This window comes from Salvia splendens, chromosome 21, assembly GCF_004379255.2.
Source record: "Salvia splendens isolate huo1 chromosome 21, SspV2, whole genome shotgun sequence".
NCBI lineage: Eukaryota > Viridiplantae > Streptophyta > Magnoliopsida > Lamiales > Lamiaceae > Salvia > Salvia splendens.
In genome coordinates, this window is record NC_056052.1 from 24,792,074 (window position 1) to 24,815,379 (window position 23,306).

At 33.2% G+C, this 23,306-nt stretch overlaps 1 protein-coding gene, 1 non-coding gene and 3 pseudogenes across 2 annotated transcripts; 3 read left to right on the top strand and 2 right to left on the bottom strand.

Annotated features, from left to right (window-relative positions):
• Window positions 1-4,183: 4,183 nt before the first annotated feature.
• On the bottom strand, window positions 4,184-7,514 carry LOC121783290 (indole-3-pyruvate monooxygenase YUCCA6-like). The gene is made up of 4 exons (XM_042181317.1): window positions 6,087-7,514; window positions 5,204-5,452; window positions 4,940-5,062; window positions 4,184-4,816 (listed from the first exon to the last, which is right to left on the bottom strand). Exons 1-4 carry the CDS (start codon window positions 6,744-6,746, stop codon window positions 4,598-4,600), a joined length of 1,251 nt encoding a protein of 416 aa, XP_042037251.1. The 5' UTR covers window positions 6,747-7,514; the 3' UTR covers window positions 4,184-4,597.
• Window positions 7,515-19,888: 12,374 nt separating this feature from the next.
• Window positions 19,889-21,503, top strand: LOC121783808 (annotated as a pseudogene).
• A 158-nt stretch (window positions 21,504-21,661) lies between these two features.
• On the top strand, window positions 21,662-21,780 carry LOC121785609. The gene has a single exon (XR_006046997.1). It is a non-coding gene; the product is annotated as a U5 spliceosomal RNA (small nuclear RNA).
• A 560-nt stretch (window positions 21,781-22,340) lies between these two features.
• LOC121785611 lies at window positions 22,341-22,454 on the top strand (annotated as a pseudogene).
• Window positions 22,455-22,960: 506 nt separating this feature from the next.
• On the bottom strand, window positions 22,961-23,072 carry LOC121785612 (annotated as a pseudogene).
• Between the last annotated feature and the right edge of the window lie 234 nt (window positions 23,073-23,306).

Sequence of the window (23,306 nt, forward strand, 5' to 3'; positions counted from 1 at the left end):
ACGACCTACTACTATTGTTTTGTTTGACCCAATATTGACCGAATATGAGCCCCAACTTCCATAGACCATAGGTCCTTGGTTCGGGCACTTGCATAACCCTTATATCCCGATCCCGCTTCGAATTATATTATATGGCCAGATAGCTTTTCCCGATTTTAAACATATAATATTATTATATAATTAACTTATGTGTATATTTACGCATAAGATGCATACTTCCAATGGAGAAATCAAAGCATACATTCATGAGTTATGACAGAGAATTAATCCCAATCATTAAATTTTGTACTCTCTACACGAAGAATATTTCAATCATCATTGACAAATAACATACCCCATCTACCCGATATGATGCTGACACCAATTCAATATGGTCCAAAACCCCTCACCCTAAACACAATTCTTTTATATTACAGTTCATACAATAAATTTTTGTTGGACCACAATAAATAAAAATCCAAAGAAATTTAAATTTTGCTTTATTCGTAAAATAAACCAAGTACAAACTATAGCATACATTTTTTTAAAAAAAATCAAATAAAAATTGGATGGTTTATTGATATTGCATGTGCGTACGTAAAGAGGTGTATAAAATAGTGCCCTCCATCATTAGCATGTGGATAAAATGAATAGTACTCTAGGACTATAGCACTTGGACCACTATTTGTGGTTACAATTTTTATTTTTTTGCAAAGTACTTCAAAACCCTAGATTTTATTTCTAAAAGCAATATATTAGGGTTTGGTAATTGGGATTACACCCCAAAAGATTAGGTCTTTGAATCATTTGATTACCACAACTTGTGAAGAATTGAGGCCCCGCTAACAAATGGGGATATTTACTTAACTCGTTAGGACCTGAAACAAAGATATATAAAAGAATGCGGCATGTATATCCGCCGGTTGTTATATTTGAAACCAACTAGTGAGTGATTGACTGATGGCAATGTTAACCTATTGAAATTTATTTACGAAAGATTAAAACCTATTGAAATCTAGCATGTACAAAGGCATACATGAGTGATGAGTCGAACCTGACACAAACACGTGGATCCTAGTGGACACATACTAAAAGGATCTAAAGGGTTCGAGTGAGCATCTAAACTTACCTATAACAAAATTGAAACATAATTCTAAACCGTCAAGTTAATTTGTAGAAAGAATATTCCAAGGAAGGGCAAAATAAAATTTTTGAAGAAGAGAAAAAGGGTTGTGACAGATTTTACACATGTTTTTTTATTGAGAAAGTTATATAAGTAGGCACACAAAAGTTGCTGAGAAGTGCAAGCATGCATGTTCATTACACTATTGTAATGTTCTAATTTTTATTTTGGAACTATAAAGGAAAAAAATATGCATGTGGCTTCATAGCATGCAAAGAAAGACCACCTAATATCTTACCAACCCCTATTTTGGGCCTATAATTTCTATGTAGCCCAATTTATTTATTGTTAACACTTAACAATTTTCTCTAACCATTCATAGTGTGATTAGTAAATAGGTATAGAATAGGTGCTTTTTCTTTTTCTTTTTTGCCCTTTTAGTTTACCCTTCAAAAGCTCGATTTGATTAATCGAATGGTTAAAGTTACATTTAAACGGTTTTTGGTGTTTTAAAAAAATATTAATTGAGAATATTCTAGACGGTTGATTTTATGGATCAATCTCCATGTATTTGTGATCTACGATGTACTAGCGCGCACACACACACTATTAAAAGTGCACGAAATTATAAAAATTACTACTCCCTCTGGCCGCGAATAGGAGTCTCATTTTTCCGTTTTAGTCCGTCTGCGAATAGGAGTCCCGATTCACTTTTACCATAAATGGTAATACGGTCACACCTTCCACTAACTTATTTCACTCACATTTCATTTAAAACTAATATATACAAGTGGAACCCCTATTTCACTAACTTTTTTCCACCCACTTTTCTTAACATATCTTAAAACTCGTACCCCTCATAAATGAGACTCCTAATGACGGACGGAGGGAGTAATAGTTTTTTTTTCACACGCAGTCAACCGTCACAAAATTTGTGTTTTTAACAATAAATTATTTTTATATTAAAAGAATAAGATCACTTTTTACAATTAACTCACGGTTGATTCTATTTACATAACCATGTGTAATTCTTGAAAAGATAAAACTAAAATTCTTTTCGGGCGTTTTCCAAAGACCTGAGAAATATGCTTCTAATGTCTATCTACAGTTTGAATTTTCTTTTGCATACTACTCCACATTTTATATTATTTTTTTGATATTGAGAAAACAATATTCCATATAAAAATAAAACAATACTATAAACAATCAAGGATGTTTAATTGTTTATAGTATAAGTATTCCACCTAAATAAAAAGTTAATCGTGGAACCAGCAAATCTCTTAGCAATCAGATTAGAGATAATAAGTACTAACTACTAAAACAAAGCACACATATAGTGATCACACTTTACCCAAATTAAACTCCCTTTTCTCTCTCAAAATTTAAGACTATATCTTTGCATATTACTTTTATTTAGTTATGTGGAGCTCATTTACTTTTACCAAATTTAATTGCATGTAATTTTATAATTTGATTTTTTTCCCTCTCCGTTTCGCATCCATGCTCCATAATATTTTATGAATTATAAGAGAATTGGTTCATAATCTAAATTTTTATATAGATATTAGCATACATAAAAATTATTGAAAATGAAATGGATGCCAAAAATATTGCCAAAGAAGAACACAATTTACCTAATTAAGGGGATTAACTTAGGACATGCTCTCTTTTTTGCCTTACAAGAGGATACCATCTTTCTTTTGGCCTATACATGAATTGGTATTTTCAGGTTCAATGAACTCTTTGTTACTTTAAAAAGCACTAATCATAACCCTCATTATAATATTTTATTAAGAGTAATTAGTTAGTGAAGACTTATAGAGACGCAAAATCAACAATAAAATGCAGGTGAATTTTTTTTCTTTTTTTTTCCTTCAATTTTTGGTGTTTTCCATGCATATCAAAATAGTCATATTCATATTGTAAAGATATACTACATAAAATGAAAATTAATTTGACAAATAATGCTATCAAGATTGTGTTTGGTGGATATGTGTAGAAATTCGAGGTAGCTAGAGATATTTTTATGAGATGGGAATTTAAAAAGTGGTAGATTGAATTCATATCATTTTTATATTGATTGATTTCAGCCCATGGCTTAATAATTAACCAATATACTTTTTTTAATGGGTGTATGTGTACCTTCTCTTCCACCAAAACTTTAGCTACAATCGAAACGTGGAAGATTATTATGAATGCATATAAAAGCTATTCTTTATCGATATGATATGGCAAATTAGGAAATTTGTTAATCCCTTTTGATATTTAAAACTAAACTATTTTAAGCACCCCCACACTAGATTTGATATTATATTCCGAATTCAATTAATTTGCATAATGTTTCTTTAACAAAATCGATTTTTTAGTATAAGTGATAAAATAATAATGGTGCCAAAGTATGAAATATCCAAATAAGTTACGAATAATGGTTGGGTCATGTGACGAAGCTATTTTAGAATTCTATATATACTAATATTATAATCGATCCCTTTATATGCATCACAGCATCAGACCATAAAAGATCACTTTATACCACTAAAAAAGTTATACTACTAAGTTAAAGAGGAGTCTTGTGCAAAGTTATTTGACGAGACAAAATTATTTGAATGAATTCAAATTTATAGATACTAACAAAATTACAAATATAAATTTGGATCCACACATGAATACTTTTCGGTTTCCTAGTTTTGACTTGTTAATTAGTTGTTACACACTACCAAATATTACAAAATTAAACTTGTTGATGTATGGGAGTGTGTTTTGAAGGGTACGTACATATAAAAAAAAGTCAAGTCCACCATTTTTAATTTTCTTGGCACAGCACAATCTGACGAGTCTGGCACATTAATTTGGTTAATTCTTTAATTTTAGTGGTCCTATCTACTACTGGGGATAGCAATCATTTCTCCATCCAATTTGTCACAACTCTTTAAAATTGCACTAAATGAGCCACAATTCAATTTTGGTATCAAAATTTCACCATCTTTTAATTGTGTACCTTCTACACATTCCTACACAACAACCATTCTTCCTCTCAACCTAATCACATCACAAAAAAAATTAAAATTAAAAGGCATGGCATTGCAAAAATTTAATTAACATATAATTAAACCACTCGAGAACACAATCCATCCACTTTCAAGAATTCTTCACCTAGCAATCAAAAGTCAATAAATCACTAATGAAATTAGAGATGAAAATTTCCATGTACAAAATGTACTGCACCTACTACTACTACTACTACTACTATAAACCCTAACAAAATCAACCTTAATTTTTCATGGAGATTCCTTTGGTACCAATACTTGTATCTCAAACATTAGCACCCCCAAAAATTCTCCAATTTTCTTTCATCTGTATTTTTCTTGCTTAAGTCCAACCCACGACTCCATAAAACCCGACATGGGCATTAAGGGCCGGGCAGAGCTCATCTCTCCCCGGCCCCCACCCTTAAAAGGGAGGGAACACCGAACAAAGGCGCCATCATCATCGAGATTAAAGGTGTTTTTGCATGAAATTCGGGGAGTATTTGGGCGGCGAGATGGTTTGCTTCCAAGAGCTCGCGATGTCTGCAGCAATGTTCTTGGCATCAATAGACGCCCCGAGAAGGCCGCGTTTGGTGAACCCGACCGCGTATAGGCCACACTCGCCTTTCCAGCAATTCGGAAATGGCCTTTTTGGGAGCCCATCTTTCTCACAGAACATCTCACTTTTCTGAGGAGGAGAGAGAAACAAATTCAGCCAAACATGCCTTTTTCTCTTTAGTACTTTGAAGTTGTGAATGCATTACAAATTTAAGGTAAACTATGTAATGTAAAAAGAAGGCAGCCGATATACCTTTAGCCAACATGGTACATTGCTTTTGTAACCTGTTGCTAGTATTATTGCATCATAATTTTCCACTCTTCCATCCACAAATTCCGCTGATTTATACCATAGCCTTTGAATTCCGGGGCATATCTAATCATCAATTAATCAACAATACACACTAATTATTTTCTCTACTAAAATAGGAAAAGAATGTTTGTACCAAAGTGGAGTGACAAGATTAAAGGAGCGATTTGATTTGATTTGATTTGATTTGATCAAAATTAATTGTACCTTGATGTCTCCACTTTTGATCTTGTCAAGGGTTCCTACGTCCAAAACCGGGGTTTTCCCGGACAAGCTCTTGAGCTCGAGAGGCCCCACCCGAGGCCTGTCGAGCCCGTAGCGGGCGGTGTCGCCTAGCACGAGCCACGACGAGACTAGCAAAAACCGGTCGACAAGGCGCATGGGCAGCCACTTTAGCAACCACATGGACAGCCCGAAAGTCGATCTCCCCATCATCTCTCGTGGTAGAATGTGCACCTAAATTCATCAACAAAGCCCATGTAAAAAAAGTTGTACCCAAAAAGAACATGGGTCTCAACTCAATTAAAGAAAAAGATAAAGAGAGAAATTAATCATACAAAGATTGAGTTTATTAGTATTATCATTTCCTACACATTAATCTCCAGCTAATGAACTTGTTGTTCTTGCACCTATAAAATACAAAATCTTGAAAACCCTTTTCCCAGCCATTTGCGCATGCTTGAGCATCCCAAGAAAGTGCAATACATCAACATTTTTAAGGATGTTTTCTTTTCTTTTTTTCCATTTTCTCTATTTCTTGCACCTATTAAAAAACATAAGCTGCTTCACTAAAATTAAAAAAATCCTTTGGAACTTGAACTATTACAACCTGAAAAGAAAAAGAAGAGATCTTTTCCCCAAATCCCATCCCACTCCCATTAAAATAAAAGGTTATACATATTTTCTTCCCTTATCCCCAAAAACAAAACCAAAAATTAGGGTTTTTACCAAAATAGAAAAAAAAACACACAATACTGTGTGTGTAACAACACAACAAATCCCAAGAAAAAACACATAACTACCTTCCCTCCCATGCACAAATACACACATAAAAAAACAGATGAATCCAAAAAAAAAAAGGAAAACTCACTGTATCTCTAACCACAAGAGAAGGCCTTGCATTGTGATTGCACAGATCCAAGCAAACCTCCATGCCAGAGTTTCCGCAGCCGACAACGAGCACTCTCTTCCCCTCATACACCGCGCCGCTCTTGTACCCGCTCGTGTGCACCACGCTCCCCCCGAACTCCCCCATCCCCTCAATCCCGGGCACCACCGCCTCCGCATTCTCCCCCGTCGCCACAATCAGCCACCTGCACACATACTCCGCCGCCTCCGTCCTCACCCTCCACATCTGCAGCTTCTCGTCATACTCGGCGCTGATCACCGCCTGATTGAAAACCGGCCGGATTTCGAACCTCGCCGCGTAGGCCTCGAGGTAGCTCACGAACTGCTGCTTGTCCGGATACGTCGGGAAGTCCGCCGGGAAGGCCATGAGCGGCAGCTCGCAGAACTGTTTGGGGAGGTGGAGCTTGAGGCGGTCGTACGTCTTCAGCTGCCACAGCGACGCGATGCAGCTGGATCTCTCGATCACCAGCGACGGCACGCCTCGCTCCTTCAGGCACGCCGCCGCCGCGAGCCCCGAGGGGCCGGCGCCGACGATCAGCGGCCCCGCCACCACCGCGGATTTGGTGTACGGATCGTGGGCGGATTTTCCCTCCATCTCTCTTAGGTAATCATTGTCGTCCATGGATTGATTTGAGTAATCAATCTTAACTAATTTGGTTACTGATTTGCTCTGTATTTTTTTTGGGGATTGATTGAGGAGAGAGAAGAGGGGGGTTAATTCTTATCCAATTGTGATGGAATGAGGTTTAATTTTGTGTAGGGGTGAGTGATTGAATTGAATTTGAATCTTTGAAGGTGGTAGCGATGGGTAGGGTGCTGATCAATCAGCATTCATTTCGAGAATAAATACGATTTCTGAAAACAAAGATGTATTCACTTTGTTCATCGAAATTGTATCTATTTATATATATATATATATATTTGAGAGAGAGAGAGAGGGTTGATTTTGAAGCGGTGAGAAGTTTGGAGTCGATTTTCGATTTACACAAGTGAGCGGTGAACAGAAACTAATGCTTGTGGGGCATATATATATAGTGTATGTTGTGTGTGTTTTTGAGTGAGTGAGTGAGTGACTAGATATATAGGTGACTATGGAGTCTGAAAGGATAGTGAATTGATCTAACGAACACATGAGGTTGTGGAGCCCTATGCGACAATCTGGGCTTTCGTACAATATATATTTTGGCCCAATTCACTTACTTTATGATTGGGATTAGAGTATGATGCTTTTGTCTGTATGTTTCGTTGAGTATGGAGCATGAAAGGAAGTAAAGTGCTACTACTGTTTGATTTTCTCCCATGTGTTTTCTATCTTGATTATAGTTTGTTTGCTTAGGATTACCTTTTTTCTTAGGATATGTTGTGTGATTAGTATTATATGGTTCTCTATAATGTATATATAGGTACATATTGTATTAAATTGGGTGAATAATTTTTTATGTTTTGACGTCAATATTTGTGATATTATCTGTGGTAAATTCCCAACATATATATCGCTCTCTCATTGTAAATTGTATACGGAAATATATAATGAAATTGCCGGCTTGTCACTCATGGCTCCAGATCGTATCGAATTGGGAAATTAAATCGTCGTCTTGTCACCTTCATTTGTATATATGATTAATTGGGTGTGATATATTTTTAATTAGTGAGTATTTAAAAATGGCTTATAAACTTAGTAATGGATATGGCTGGATTGGGTTGTGATCTTTGGAGTTTGGATTTAACACACACTGATTTCATATCTGTGGAAACAAATTTAATGATGGTTATTTGGATACGTTCTTTGTGTGATGATAAAGAAGATTTGAAAATCTATACTTTGATTAATTAATTACCACCAAATCCTCAGTACTCTTTTAAATGCATCATACAAATCATTTGTATCAAATTGGTGTGGGAGGATTTAGCTGAGCTTGCAGGATACAGTTTATGATTATTAGTAGTATTAATTTATGGAGTTTAATAGTGTGAAAAAACAAAACGATTTTTTGGTGAAAATGTAAATTTCTTTAATTCAGATGTGACATGTGAGTTTGTTACGTCAACTCATCAACAAGAAAAATGTGAGTTATGTACTTCAGTTTTTAGTTTTTACTAATTCATATGTATTCACATGCATGTAAATTTCAATTTTTTAAATTGTCGTGAAATGAACTCACATGAACAATATGACGCCTGAAATCTAAGATAGATACATAAATAATCATATTAATTATGTTAATCGAATCAAATGAGAAAAATAACTGATACCATAACTGAAAATAACTTATATATTCCCACTGGTTTATTATATCTATAAGATATTCCATTCCAATGGCTTCATATTTAATAATAGTGTTTAGTAGTAGTATCTAATAAGATTTGGTTATGATTTGACCCTTGGTATGAATTTACTAAAAATAATTATCATGTATGATTATATATTTTTAAGAATAATTGATTGGAATAATTAGAAAGTGATTAATGAATTAACTAGTTATTACCGGTATTAACTTGTTACATTATAATACAGATAGGTACACTATAGGAATAAATAAGTTAAATTCAAATAAGTTTATATATAAGTATTATTTAGATGGTTGCATACTTACATATCAATATTAGTAAATAACGTCACTCTGTTCGTCATATGCGAAATTAGATTAAGTCATTGGATGTCCAATTAAAGAAACCCACCAGTGAGTGGTATTATATAAATATTTAAATAAATTAGTACTTATTAAAATTATAAGTCAATTTAGCGATAGTACATAATAGAATTAAAATAATATACCTTCCTTTGTTTTTATTGGTTAGAAAAATATAGTTTGTGGGTTGGCATTGCGTTGGCCTTTTAATGCACTGGGCTGGGTACCTATCCATTTCCCTAGCTGCTCTTCTTTTTTACTTTCCACTCAAAATTAAACATTACTTTCCACCTAAATAAAAAATCAAATACTATAAACTATTATAATACCAAATTAACATTAACCATGTGGTACGGTACTAATTGAACTTATCATTAGTGATAGCTTACAAAACATGGTTGATAAATTATTAATTAGACACATATATGCACTTCTAGAAATCAGGTCAATTGATCGGGTCGAGTTTCCAAGAAAGTATCGCGTCCATTCATCTTGCTCGCCATGTGCCAATGGTTTCGATTTTTTTTTTGAAAAGGAAAAAAGTATGTATTTTTCACAATATTCGACTAAAAATGCTTTCCAACACTGGAATTTATTCCTTCCATGCCATAATTTTTAAAAAAATGGATTTACCGCTTTAATAATGTGTTAATAATTTTTTAACTTAACAACATCCCAAACTATTTATGTGTTTTGGATATATGCATATAGATATATATGAGTGGGGGTGGGTTAGTTTTAGTAAATATTTATATATACATTAAAAATATGTTTCAGGCCTCTGGAGAATACCATGAGTCAATAAAATCCACTTTTTCCTACAATAAAATCAATTTGTCCAATCCCAATTGTTCGAAGTTGTCAGTACTGCTCTCCCTTTATTTATCACATATAAGCCTAGAATAGTTTTGTGTATATTGTTGGATGACACATTATTCCACACACTGTTGCTATTTACGAAATAAAGATGGACACGCTTCCAATAATTGATTAATTAATTTTCTTGTCAATTTTATAAGAATAATGCTATGCGGCCACATTATGGCCAGCCATAAATTAATTAAATAACAAAAAAATTGATTTTTTTTCAAATTTTTGGTTTAATACTACTTGATTTTACTTTTATATCATCTTCATTATATGTTGCTCAACATGTTAGTGTTGCTCTTTTGTAGTTTTTGCTCAACTTATTACTACTGTCATTTCTTGATTGTTGCTCAACGTATACAGTAATTCGTGATATTAATGTGTTTTACGTAATGGAATTCAAAGATAAGTATCAACCAAAAGTCCATTCACACACATATAAGTTTATATCGGTAATTCTAATTTTTTTATACATGTAAATGGACTAAATTAACTCTTTATGGCCGGCCACATTATGGCCATTTAGCATCACTCATTTTATAAACATTATTATGTAAAGTTTTCAAATATAGAATATGATTGGATGGAACCATATAAACCAGACTATTTAGGTTATTGTCCCTGATATTTCAATATTACAATAGGGTGTTTTAAATTACTAATAAATCTCATTAGTGTTACATGGAGTAGTATCACATTTTTCTAAACTTATTTCATTGTGGAATATTTCTCTACCTATTTATTTTTATCTCTACGTTATATATGTACGTATTAATGCTACCCATTTGTCTTAATTAATTATACAAGTAGGCAGCCGCTGATTTTTACATAATTATTCTACGAAATTTCATAAAAACCATGCATCAAATTTGGACTTTGACCACTATTAATTCATCATGGAGTAAATGAAAAAGACTAATCAAAGAATAAAACATATTTTTTTATTTTTTTGTGTTTCTCGTGTGGTCCCTGTACGAAAATTCTTGTGTAGTCATAACCGCAGTGTATATATTAGTATAAAATATGTTTCCTGATTATATATATATATATATATATACATACATTTTTATAATTATATTATTCAAAATCTGAGATATATAGGACACCAAATATTTAGTCTAATGACAATTATAAGAAAAGTGAATAATGTGAGGAATTAGATTATTAGAATAATTAAAGAGTGGTTTCCTAGTTAAGTAACAAAACTATAATGGTATGAAATAAGTCAAAAAAGTTATTACCAAAAATAGTTATAATTGTTTGTTCTTTTTCCTCTTATATGGGAACTAGGTTTTGGAGAATCTAGCTTGCCTAGGGTTAAAAGGCCTATAGAGTAGCTATGTATATGTATATATCTCTTCCCTAGCTATTGTGTAATGTGTGTGTGTTGATGGAATTGCAAATGAGAAAAAATTGAGTTTGTGAATGTGAGAGGCAATTTGTTTGGGTGTGAGTTTTGAGGCCCACATATTGGTGTTGCTAGCCACTCATTTGATATGGTTTTAATACAATTTTTAAAAAAGAAATAGCTAAAATAGGGGGCCATGTTTGAAGGCTCCTTCCATCCACCCTTAACTCAAATTTATTAAGATGGTCCCTCTCAACTCTTGAGTGCCTTACAATACATTAGCTACAAATAATACTAATACATGTTTGATTTTGAGACCTATCAATTATGTAGTAAAGTTTCATTGTATATAAGAGTTTATAATAAGTTGGTATTGTACGAGTGTGACATATTCGTTGACTGATTAATCATGTTTATCGTTCATTTAGCATGTACACTTCAATATGTTTGTTTTTTATTGCCGATTTTTGCTGAAATTAATTGGATCAATATCCCTAAGTTTGTTCTTATCTATCTTATGTATAAATTTTGATCGCGTGTATATATATGTGAGTTTCTATTTCTCACACCGTATTATATAATCAATTTAAAAACTAAGGTTCATTTTTTGTCCCAGACATTTGTCGAAAAGATTTTTTTGTCATACCTCTTGTTTCAAATTGCTAGTATAAATTGATCAAAAAAGTACAGAAAATAAAATATATTTTTTGAAAAAAATATATAAAATGTTTGGTGTGAAAAATGAACTTTAATTGTTAAATTAATTAAGTTAAATTGATTAAGTAATATGATAGCTTACTATTCTGATCAATTCATTTTGTCTGGGATCAGATATTATCGAATTTAATGTGTAGGATCATAAAATTTTAGACTAATTATAAACAAGATCAATTTTGGACATTGCTCGAAAATCTGTCATTTGTTTATAGTTCCGTACAAGCCAACAACTTTCTCTGAGTATATGTAACTTTTTTTCTACTTAAAGGCTATCTAGGAGTTATGAAATAAATAGTTTTAAATGACTTTATAGTAGATCAATTAATTTTTAGCCCTAAGGTCCAATTAAATGATTTACATTTTAAATCCACCCACTAATTAGGGATACTCACACACTACTATTATTTAATCAGCATTAAGCTTTATGCAAAACCTACTAAAAAAATCTTACTATGGAATTAGAGCATCTGCAACAGTGAGTTTGGCTCGTCCGTCCGTTCGTGCCAGCGGCACGACACCTGCTGTCCGCCGCTGCGCTCTCGCCGCTGGCACGGCTCTGCTCGATACATAGAGCACGTCTGTGCCGCTGAGCAGGGCGACGTGGCACGTTTTATTACCCGCTGGCATTTTCTTTTTTTTTTTTAAATAAAAAATAATACCAAAAATTAAAAAATATTTTCGGATTCCCAAAAATATAAAGATTTTATTACCATTTTTTGAATTTTTGTTTTTGAAATTTTTGTTAAAAAAATTTAATCCCAAAATCATCTATAAATACACACATTCATCATCCATTTGAGCGAAATTTGGCCACAAGTAGTGGATTTTTTTTAATTTTATGAATTTAATTATGTAATTTTTAATTTTTAGGATTTAAATTATGTAATTTTTAATTTTTAAGACTTTAATTATGAAAATTTTAATTTTTAGGATTTTAATTATGTAATTTTTAATTTTTTGTAATTTGTAATATTATTCCGTTTATTTTTAATGCATTTTAATATCGTAGAAATGTTTTTATTTAAATTGAATAATAGAATGGTGGGACCCTTGAGCATGTCCTTGTGGAAGAGCACGGATGTGGGTGTTGTGCTCTTGTCTAACAGCAAGGAGTAAAAGTGAGTCCAGGTGCACATCCATGCTCGTTGGCAAGAGCACGGATGGGGATGCTCTTAGGCATGATTACATGGCTTCCAAAACCTAATTTATTAGATCATAAGGGATTTTTAAGTCAATATAATGATGAAAGAATATATAAGCATGACATATGTAAGTATTATTAGTAGGCCCAAAATATATGCAAATTGCAATCTCCCTATTTAAGCATGGGAATTCAAGATTAAAAAATTAAAGTTAGTTAAGACGTGAAAGCTTAGAATCTTCATTGATGTAATAAAAAAGACAGAATCATAAGAAGGCCCACACTAATTATGTGTTTTCTCCTGCAGAAGCACCAACTGATTGAATCATGCAGTGATTTTTTATTCATAAATTAATCTACATTTATTCGTATATATTTGTCAACAAATTACAAACTTTCACTCTCCAAGATTTACCCAAGTACGAATTATACTTGTATTAATTAATCCATTCTCTATATATATGTAATGGTGATAAATATAAGAATTTTTTAATGCATAATTTTATTAAAATTTATTAATTGATATATTGCAATTTGCATTTTTTTTGCCAACCCTACTTATAATGATTTTGTGGCCATATATTCATGAGCAAACCACTAACAAGTAATGTAATTAATGAGCACTGAGGCATGTCTCTAATGTCATGCCCTACTACTTTGTGTGCGTGTGGGTGTTTTTTTTTCCTTTCAAATTTTAGTACATATAAATACCAAAATTGCTCATATTTAACATAATTTATCATCAATTGATCATGGTCATACTCATATCTGAGCTAGCTCGTTTGGAGGAGCTAGATCATGGTCATAGTTTATCATCAAAGTATCATTTTTCTTAGCCACACTCGAAAAAGTATGGTATTTATTTATCACAATCATTTTTTTGAATTACAATGTGTACTACAAGTTATAAAGCTAACATAAAATATATTAATGCTAATTACTATAGGTGTTATAGAGTTGTAATTACTTGGCCGGCCTAATTTCCACCATTATATCTTAATTGACCTCGTAACAAAAAAGTTAGTTCTGATTTGACTTATTGAGTTCACAAGAAATGGTTGATCGTTTATTTATAATAAATTTAAAATAATAATGGGCGGAAAGTATATATTGAGTACAATCACGTTACACAATCTTGTTAATTATAGTTATGATTACTAATCTAAAGGTTGATTAAAATAACCAAGGGTGATTAAAAGTGTTTTAAAAAGTTTACTAGCTATCTATCTATCTAGCTAGCTAGCTTACTTTGGAAGTACTTAAACAAGGATTAATTTTGATCAAATAAAGCATGCATAGTTAAATAATGCAGAAATAGAATAAGTGTAATTGCAATAATTAAAAGTAGAACCTAAAATAAATAAATAAATAATAAATAGAACTTCACCATGAAGCCGTTTTGTACTTGAAAAGATGCAGCATGGGCTGAAAAAGGATAGGAATAAGTGATTAATTAATTAGGAGTATAAATATAAAAAATAAATAAAACAAATTGCATGTTAAGTAAGCAAAGAATGTTGCGATCAATCATATAAATGTTGACTTTTCATTAACATTGTGCATTGATGACATTGTAAACAACTAAACTAAACTAAAAGTGATAAACTTAGCTATTTTTCTGCATGTCACTCTGTGTAATAAATTGTAGTACTTGAAGTAAACTTTTGACATTAGTATTGCACAAATACAGTCTTAGTTACTTCAAATACTTGACATAATTATGATTTCACACATGCCCAACAAATCATTTCAATTCATTTTTATTAAATTAGAAACAAAATATATGTGATTCATTAAGTTCTTCTATGATCCCGAAAGTAACCTAGTGTGATATTAATCGAACCAACATTCCCTTACACATGATCAGTTTAGCACGCGAAAATAAAGCACTAAAGTTATTTAAATATAATAAATTTTGTTAAATTTTGGTCAATGCTATAAGATTTGAAAATGGAATACTGTATTAAATTATGAAATTTTTAATGTTTTCTAGTAACAGATTTGAGTAGAAAATGATGTTTGAAGGTCAAATCGACGTTATTTAACTAAAATAAGAAAATAAAAAAAAAGGATCACAAAGAATTTATTTTAATGAAACTATGTCGTTGAGACAATTAATTGAGAAAAATTGAAATCTCATGCTTTAATATTTTGTTTTCTAAACTTATGAGATTGATCATAATTTGACCAAAATATATCCAAAGAAATTACATTGCGCCATTTTTGTGGTAATCGAAAAATTGCACGTACTTAATGTTGATTCATATAAAACAATGTGTTAATACTGCAATGGTTTACTAGCTAGGAGTTATATAAAATTAAAATTGGATCAAAGTTGGTGAATTTTTAAAAAATTAGTCCCATAATATACACATCATCATTTCAAATTTTCAGTGTTGCAAAAGGACTTCAAGATATCATATAAAAATATACTAAGATGACATCAATAATTGATCCCAAATCTAAATATATGATTATATATATATGAATAATAAATATCATGCTAGTCAAATCTAATCCATGGTTGGTCTAGACATAATTGAAGATGATTTAACTCCAGTTGTTGCAAAGATTCTGCAATAATGTGTCTCAAGTTTTGTCACCTCCCAAAAATATTTATCTCCTTGCAGCTCATGTCACACTTAGAGCCTTCTACTCCCCTTTTTAATAGCTAAATTAGATGACCAACTTTATTTTCAATCAAGAATCATTGTCCACAAATGATGCATCTTCTATGTGATTAAGACATGTATGTGTGAACACAGCAAAACAATCTAAGAAGAAGATTGAAAATCAAAGTTACACTTTTGGGCCAATAGCATAATTGTAAATAGGGTTGGAATTCAAATTAGTGAGAAAGAATATGAACATTTAAATTATGAATTTTGGTCAAATTCTAAAGATATTAAATCATGAAGTTTCATTTTTTTCCATCAATTGTCTCATATGTACACAAAACGATGTGTTGTTTTTCATTGAAATAATGAATTTTCCTTTTCTATTAAGCACAATTTTGACATTGGTTTTTATAATTGATGATGAATTTCTTTGTTTTATATATGGAAGATAGTAAAATATTTCTACTCACCCATCCAGAGCGTGTTGAGACCATATCGGCTATCAATTTTGTTTTCATAAGATCTTTTAAAAAAGGTGAGGAGTAATTTTAATTTCGATCATCATTTAATATTAAAATATTGGTAGCAGAGATTTTTTCTTTTGAGTAAATAAGACTAAATAAGTCTAAAATTTTATGGAAAAATAAATCATGGGATTCGGTGATGTCCCTCATTGTGGGAGTGTTTATATGCTCGATTTAGTTAATTATCAATAATATTTCTAAAACAGACTCCATATAAAATGTAGTTAGTGAAGTGACGGTCATGCAATTGAAAATCAAAGAATTATAGTAGTAGAAAATATGGGGTAAATGTGACTTTATGGAAATATTCTTCCCACTTTTCTAATTGCAGTATAAGACAAGAAAAATTAGCATGAGCATAAAGTTTGCTCTTTTCCCTATTTTAAAACTAATTAATTCTACTAATCACTTCTCTTAGAAGATTGACAAGACAGGAGTAGGGACTTCACTTTCTTGTGATATAAAGCACTTTTTACAGCTTTCTCTGCATATAAAATCTTTACATTATTAAAAAGAAAGTAATTAAATTAGTAAATTATCTAGATTTTGGCTTGAGGCCACTCACATTTATAAGTGATTCTCTTCATAATTTATCACATCCTATTTCGCAATTCTTAGAAACATTTCCCAGTATGGAAGAACAGAATAGTTATGTCTCGTATTTTATCTCTGGTGATACACACCACAATTAAGGAATAAATCGGATAACCTGTCTAATCATCTAAAGTTTTTTTCTTTAACTATATATCTCTAGTTAATTCTAAACCAATAGAAATTATCGTCTCAACAATGGTGTATGATTCACTAAGTAGAACAAACTTTTAAAATTAGTTAGATGGAAAGATAAGCACAATTAACAAGAACAGTATTAATTGATATTCCTTTGGAGGTTGTGTAGGTGGTGGCGTTATTGTTTGTGTTGTTTGATGTTTACCACGAGCTGGTTGTTTGCTTTTGGATTGATCTTTTTTTTTTCTATTTGAAGCTCGTCATCTAGTGACAGATCAAGAATCGAGAAATAGGGGGGTGAACGATAAAAAGTTAAATGCAATACTCCGATGTGTTTAATTTGTACTATTGTTGTACGGTTTTTTCAATTGAAAGAGTAAAACTTCAATGCTCAGGACGTATTATCATGTGGTATGTCTAGCCTATCACAATTGTAAAAAGAGAGATAGTATTTATGTAATTATAATTGACTAGATATTCTACATGTCAATATGATCGGACTAACTGAATTTTGTTCCAGTTGATTGTGACTCCCAAATCCTCTATTAATTTATTGCTTAAATAATAATATTGGGGTCATTTTTTTCTGTGATCTGATCAACTGATGACTCGAATTGTGGTTGAGGTTTGAGAAGTTTTAATTTATAAAATATAATTGTGTCTAATTACGTAAATCTTGTTTAGGTTACTTACTATATCTAGAAATGTACATCCGAAATGTATATTTAATAAATTAAAATTTTCAAAGTGAGTTAATGATTTATTCGTGTCAAGTGTTGGATTTCTCGTACATTAATTGTAGTATACACCACACCTACTTACAAGTGAAGCAATTGAAAAGAAGAGGAAAAAACAAAAACAGAAACAAAGTCAGCACTCAAACTCGAAATTCTTTTTGTGTTCATATTTGCTTTGAGATGGAAAAATGGCAATTTAAGTAGTTATGAAATTCACAAAGTGCTGAAAAGGTTGTTTTATTAAAAGAAAGAATTAAATAAGTGGAGACACAGCCTCAAATCATTATAAAAATGAGTTTTATTTATTTATATTCAAGTGAAAAGAGGAAAGGGACATTTAGTGAACAAAAGTATATTTTTATCTCACAGCGAGATTGCATTCGCCTTTTCCTTTTAAATATTTTTATACTCGTCAATTGTAATTTACTTAGGATATTAAATTTAGCCATAAGAATAAATAGTTGATTAATTCGTATTTTAACCATAAAGAAGGGCAAAAGTCTTGATCGGACAGAGTATCCACATTTTTTTTACTAATTATTCTTTATTTATTTGTACATTTTATTTAAAAAAAAAGTTTTGAGGTGGGCTAAAAATTGTTCATGATGGGCCTTATATAAGGGTATATTCAATAGGTGAACAAATAACAATGGTTGAGAAAAATGTTAATATTTAGGCCCATTATTAAATACTACTAATAGTAACAAAAATTGAGAGAAAAATGTATATATTGGGCCCAATATTAGGTGTAGGACCCATTATTTAATAGGTGAACAAATACAATGGTTGGGGAAAATGTTAATATTGAGGCCCATTATTAAATACTAACAAATAGTAGTAGTAAATTACAAAATTTGAGTAAAATGTATATATTGGGTCCAATATTACTATATTAGGGAGTAAGCCCATTATTAAACAGAATTTTTATTACGATTCTTGTTGGGAAATACTCAAAATTTGTTAAAGCCCACTGATGTTAATCGGTTGGCCCAAATAAGATTTATTGGTTTTGGATCGTATATCTAGTAGTAGTAATTAAGTAGATACCGGTATATACAATTAATTTGCTAATTATTTTTGGATGATTATAATTTAAATAATAGCTTTGGAGTAGATCTTGTAATTCAATTGCAACATTGAAAAATCCTCTGCTACTAATTAATGTTATTTAATAATGGCAACTGATTTAATAACCAACACGTGTCCAACATGAGTCAAACAGTGATACTTTCAACAACAATTAATGTTACGAAAAATGATAAAAAATCATAGATGGTCCCGTCTTCATGGAATTTTTCGGATGTTATATTAAACAATTCCACCAAAATTAGATCTTATGGAAAATTTGAGAATAATGATACAATTCATAATTTTTTATGACGTGTTTTTAAAGCTACGAAATGAACCAAAATTTAACTGAAAATAATAATTTTTCTTACTATTTTCTATTTATAGTACTCCATCCGTCCCGGCTAAGATGACACATTTCTTGGCCGGCACGAGATTTTAGGAGTTATTGATCAAAATGTTTAATTGGAGAGAGAAAAGATGGGTGTAATATTAAAATAGAGACAAAGAAATATGAACATTTTAATATAAGTGAGAAAAATGGTTAGATGTATTAATTGGAGAGAAAAAAAGTTTCCAAAAAAGTAAATGTGTTATCTTAATTGGGACAAACTAAAAAGGAAAACATGTCATCTTAAGCGGGATGGAGGGAGTATAAGATTAATTTAATTAGAATAGTAGCCATCATAATAAAGGAGAAATATTAAGTTAAATTATTAAGCTCCAACTCCATCCAAATCCACCAACATGTATCGGTGGTTGATAGTTTAGGGATGCACTAGCCCACAAGTTTAATTTACAATAACTACTTTTAAATTCATTGTAATAGTAAAGTGAGGTAGTTCATCACATCGAAAGATAATATTGGATGACAATAGTCCACCCCCAGTTTTGAAGCTAGCTGACCACTACCAACGGGTCGCAACGCAGTTGGAAGCGTGGAGCTCTGATGACTTTGAGGTCACGGGTTTAAACCCCGCCACCTGCTGGGAGACTTTCGGCCTTAATCCGCAAACCCGATTTAGCAGGATTAGTCGGATTCCGTCAAAGGCGGGTTTGGTACACATATGATAAAAGAAAAAAAAAACAACTGGCCACTGTCCACACCTATATATGGTAGCTCACAATTTTTTACGGGCCTAAACTATTAATTTAACAATTAATTATTTACACTATAGTACAATCAGTCGAAGTGACTGTGTGTGCATAATTATACAGAATATTTATAATAGAAATCATAATAATACATTTAAGTTTGTAGTAATAAGTAGTCATTTTTTTAGATGGTGACGTGGTGTGTAGTGACATTTTCTCTTCATTCATGTGTCTGTGTATATCAGTTATAAATAAGTGTGAGTATTATCTCATTTTATTCCACATTGCATCTTTCATTGTTTTCAGTAGCAAACTTCTACTAGTACACTTTGCGCTATGGAGTCCAAGATTTTGGCCTTTATTGCTTTTCTCTATGTTAGTGAGATCTTGATGATTAGAAGCTTGATTTTCATTTTATTTTTGCTAATTAAAGTTGTCTTGTGTTTTGATGTAAATAAAAATTCCAGGTGGCAATAGTTGTAAGCCATGCAGCTTTGCCTTCAGAGGAGTACTGGAATTCTATGTTGCCAAACACTCCCATGCCCAAAGCTTTAAAAGATCTCTTGCAGCCAACGCCCGGTACTATATATCTCACGGTCAAATTTTGGTCTGTCACGTGATTATTTTAAAATTAACAAAAAAAAATTCACGAAGTTTTGACAAAATTTGATAGCATGCATGTACTAGTAATTTAACGTTCATAACTTTTTCGACTAGTTTTAACAAATTTCACGATGTATTTAACCTATTTTTGAAAATGTGAAACCGACTAGAATTTGACTAAAATTCACGATTTTTCCCTAGAATGGGTGGAAGACAAGAGCGGCCTCGGCGGCGTGAGCGTGAACTCCAACAACGCCAGCGTGAGCGTCGGAAGCGGTGGCGTGAGCGTCAACACCACCAGACACAACGGCACCCACGTCAACGTCGGCGGCCCCGGCGGCGGCATCACCGTCGGAACACACAACAGAAACGGCAAGCCCATCTACGTCCGCGTCTCCCCCTCTTCAGACCCCTTCGTATACGAATACGCCGCCACCGCCACCCGGCTCCACGACGACCGGCCCTCTTCTTCCTCGAAAAAGACCTCCGCGCCGCCAACAAGATGACCCTCCGCTTCACCGAGCCCACAAACCGCCAAAAATTCCTCCCGCGCCGCGCCGCCGCCTCCATCCCCTTCTCCTCGGCCGAGCTCCCGGAGATCTACCGCGAGCTCTCCGTGGGGCCCGGGTCGGGCGAGGCCGAGGCGATCGCGAAAACGGTCCGGGAATGCGAGGACGCGGCGAAGGAGGAGCGGGAGGTGACGCTTTGCGCGACTTCGCTCGAGGCCATGGTCGATTTTGCCGCGTCCGTGGTGGGGACCACGGACGCGAGGGCGGTGTCGACCGAGGCCGAGAGCGCGGAGAGAATGGAGTACTTGATTGAGGGTGTGAGGAGGATGGGGGGAGGCAAGGCGGTGGCGGCGTGCCACAAGGAGGAGTATGCGTATGCGGTGTTTTATTGTCACAAGACGGATGACACGGTGGCTTACCGCGTGTCGCTTGTGGGGTCGGGTGGGGTGAGGGCGAGGGCGGTGGCTGTGTGCCATAGGGACACGTCCGGGTGGAATCCCGAGCACCTGGCTTTCAAGGTGCTCAGGGTGAAGCCCGGGTCGGTCCCGGTGTGCCATTATCTACCTGAGGATCATGTTGTGTGGGTTTCAAAGAATTAGAGGTATAAACATTAGTAGTATAGGGAGTATGTTATTTTGTGTGTGTGATGTGTGATGTACTAGTATTTTAGAATTCGAATGTCTACATATGATTATGGTATGTGGATATATCCACCTTAGCTGATATTTACTGAATGGCATTGTTGATTTCTGCAATGGGAGATCGCTCATAAAATGAATTGTTATCTTTACTATCCCTTTTTTGTCCAATTAATCATAATAGTTTACAAGATTACAAATGCTATAATGATTAATGATTGTAAAAGAATTGTTCCCACATCGCCAAAACAACAGAGTGAGACCACTGGTTGCAAATATAAAAATCAAACCTTTGGCTTTTTTTAACGTAAGCAGCCTCGCATTGAGCACAAAGCGAACTATTCTTTCGCCTTTTACTAAAGAATACCGTGTGCTCGTTGCAATCAAGAGGCACATGCCAATTTTTGGAGGGGATTTACTCTTTTGAGTAAGGTTCCCATAATTTAGTTTTCAAATTTTCTGGATATAAGGCACAAACTCACGTTGAATTTACAAAAGTAGCTTTTTAAGATGTTTTTAATTTTAATAAATCATTAAAATTTTTATATTACTGTTTCATGTGTTGATATTCCGGTCTCAATTTTTAGACACCGTCAATGACAAAAATGAATTTGGGATTTTACTGGCAATTGATCATTAAAGAAGTGTCCATGAAAAGTAAGCAATGCTAGTGATTTCCAGCACTAAAGAAGAACCTTTAAAATCTCTCTGGAAAAAATGTAAAACTGATTGAGGGTTTAATAAAATGTTAAGCTAGCTATGGAAGAATAATCGTTCATAAAATGAATGTTTGTTTACTATCTTCTTTTATCCGATTATAATCATGCTTCATGCAACCAATCACCAATGGTTTAATTCACTAATGATCGATCTTATGATTGTGAAAGCTAACTTTATAAATGTAGTAGGGAATCCCACATCGCCAAAACAACACAGGGAGACCAAAGGTTGAGATTATAAAAGTGAAACCTATGGCTCTTGAAAGGCATGCAGCCTCCCATTGAGCACAAAGCGAATTATTTTTTCACCTTTTACTAAAGAATATTGTGTGCTCGTTGCAAACAAGAGCCATACCAATTTTTGGAGTGGATTTGCTCTTAGGACATCCGCAATGGGGCGCCCGATGGCATCCTCGGGCGCGGACGATGCCCACATTGTAGGTGCCCGCCATCGTTCGCGCCATTGTGGGCGATGCGGAATATGAGTGCGGTCGATGGCACGCATTTTATTTTAAAAAATGCGTTTGCCGGGGATGCGAATTCCGTAGTGTTTGTGACGATACGAATTCAGCTAAGAGCCTGTTCGGGTTTTGGATATGCTGCTGTCGATCCTTGCCCTTGAGACGGAGCTTCTCGTTGATACAGATTGATGCTCAAAGCTCGATTCAATGCAGAAGTGGGTAGCTCATATTTGATGCAAGAGTCCTAGTGAAGGCCTATAGTTCAAGTTCCACCAAAGTGTGTTTTATTTAAATTTTTATATTGATTTAGTTTGTATTCCTAGTTTCGTGATTATCTGTAGTAATTTTAACTACTAGTATAGTTAAAATTATTTTGCTGCTTTTTGATATTATTCTTGCACACACAATTAAATTTAATTAAATTATGAGAGCCTAGCTCAAGAGAGCAAATTCCCTTCAAAAATTGGCATATCATTGCAACGAGCACTCGGTATTCTTTAGTAAAAGGTGAAAGAATAATTTGCTTTGTGCTCAATGCGAGACTGTTTATCTTCATGAGATCTTTGGTTTAATTTTTATATTTCTAATCTTTGGTCTCATTTTTTTGTTTATGTTTTTTCATAATATTATGTGTGTATCGATAAGTCATATATATATTTGAACATGGAGTAACTAGTGTAGTTAAAATTATATGGTTGTTTTCTTTTACTAATGTGATGCATTTATTTCTGGCAGGCCCAAGTTTTGTAATAAAGCCCGCTTTTCAATCAATATTTGA

What these genes read in the sequence shown, in the direction of transcription:
- LOC121783290 (XM_042181317.1), bottom strand. Translation starts at nt 6,746, where the DNA reads ATGGACGACAATGATTACCTAAGAGAGATGGAGGGAAAATCCGCCCAC. An exon ending in TCAAAAGTGGAGACATCAAG is followed by an intron (nt 5,063 to 5,203) that starts GTACAATTAATT and finishes ATTGATGATTAG; the next exon opens with ATATGCCCCGGAATTCAAAG. An exon ending in ATGTACCATGTTGGCTAAAG is followed by an intron (nt 4,817 to 4,939) that starts GTATATCGGCTG and finishes TCTCCTCCTCAG; the next exon opens with AAAAGTGAGATGTTCTGTGA.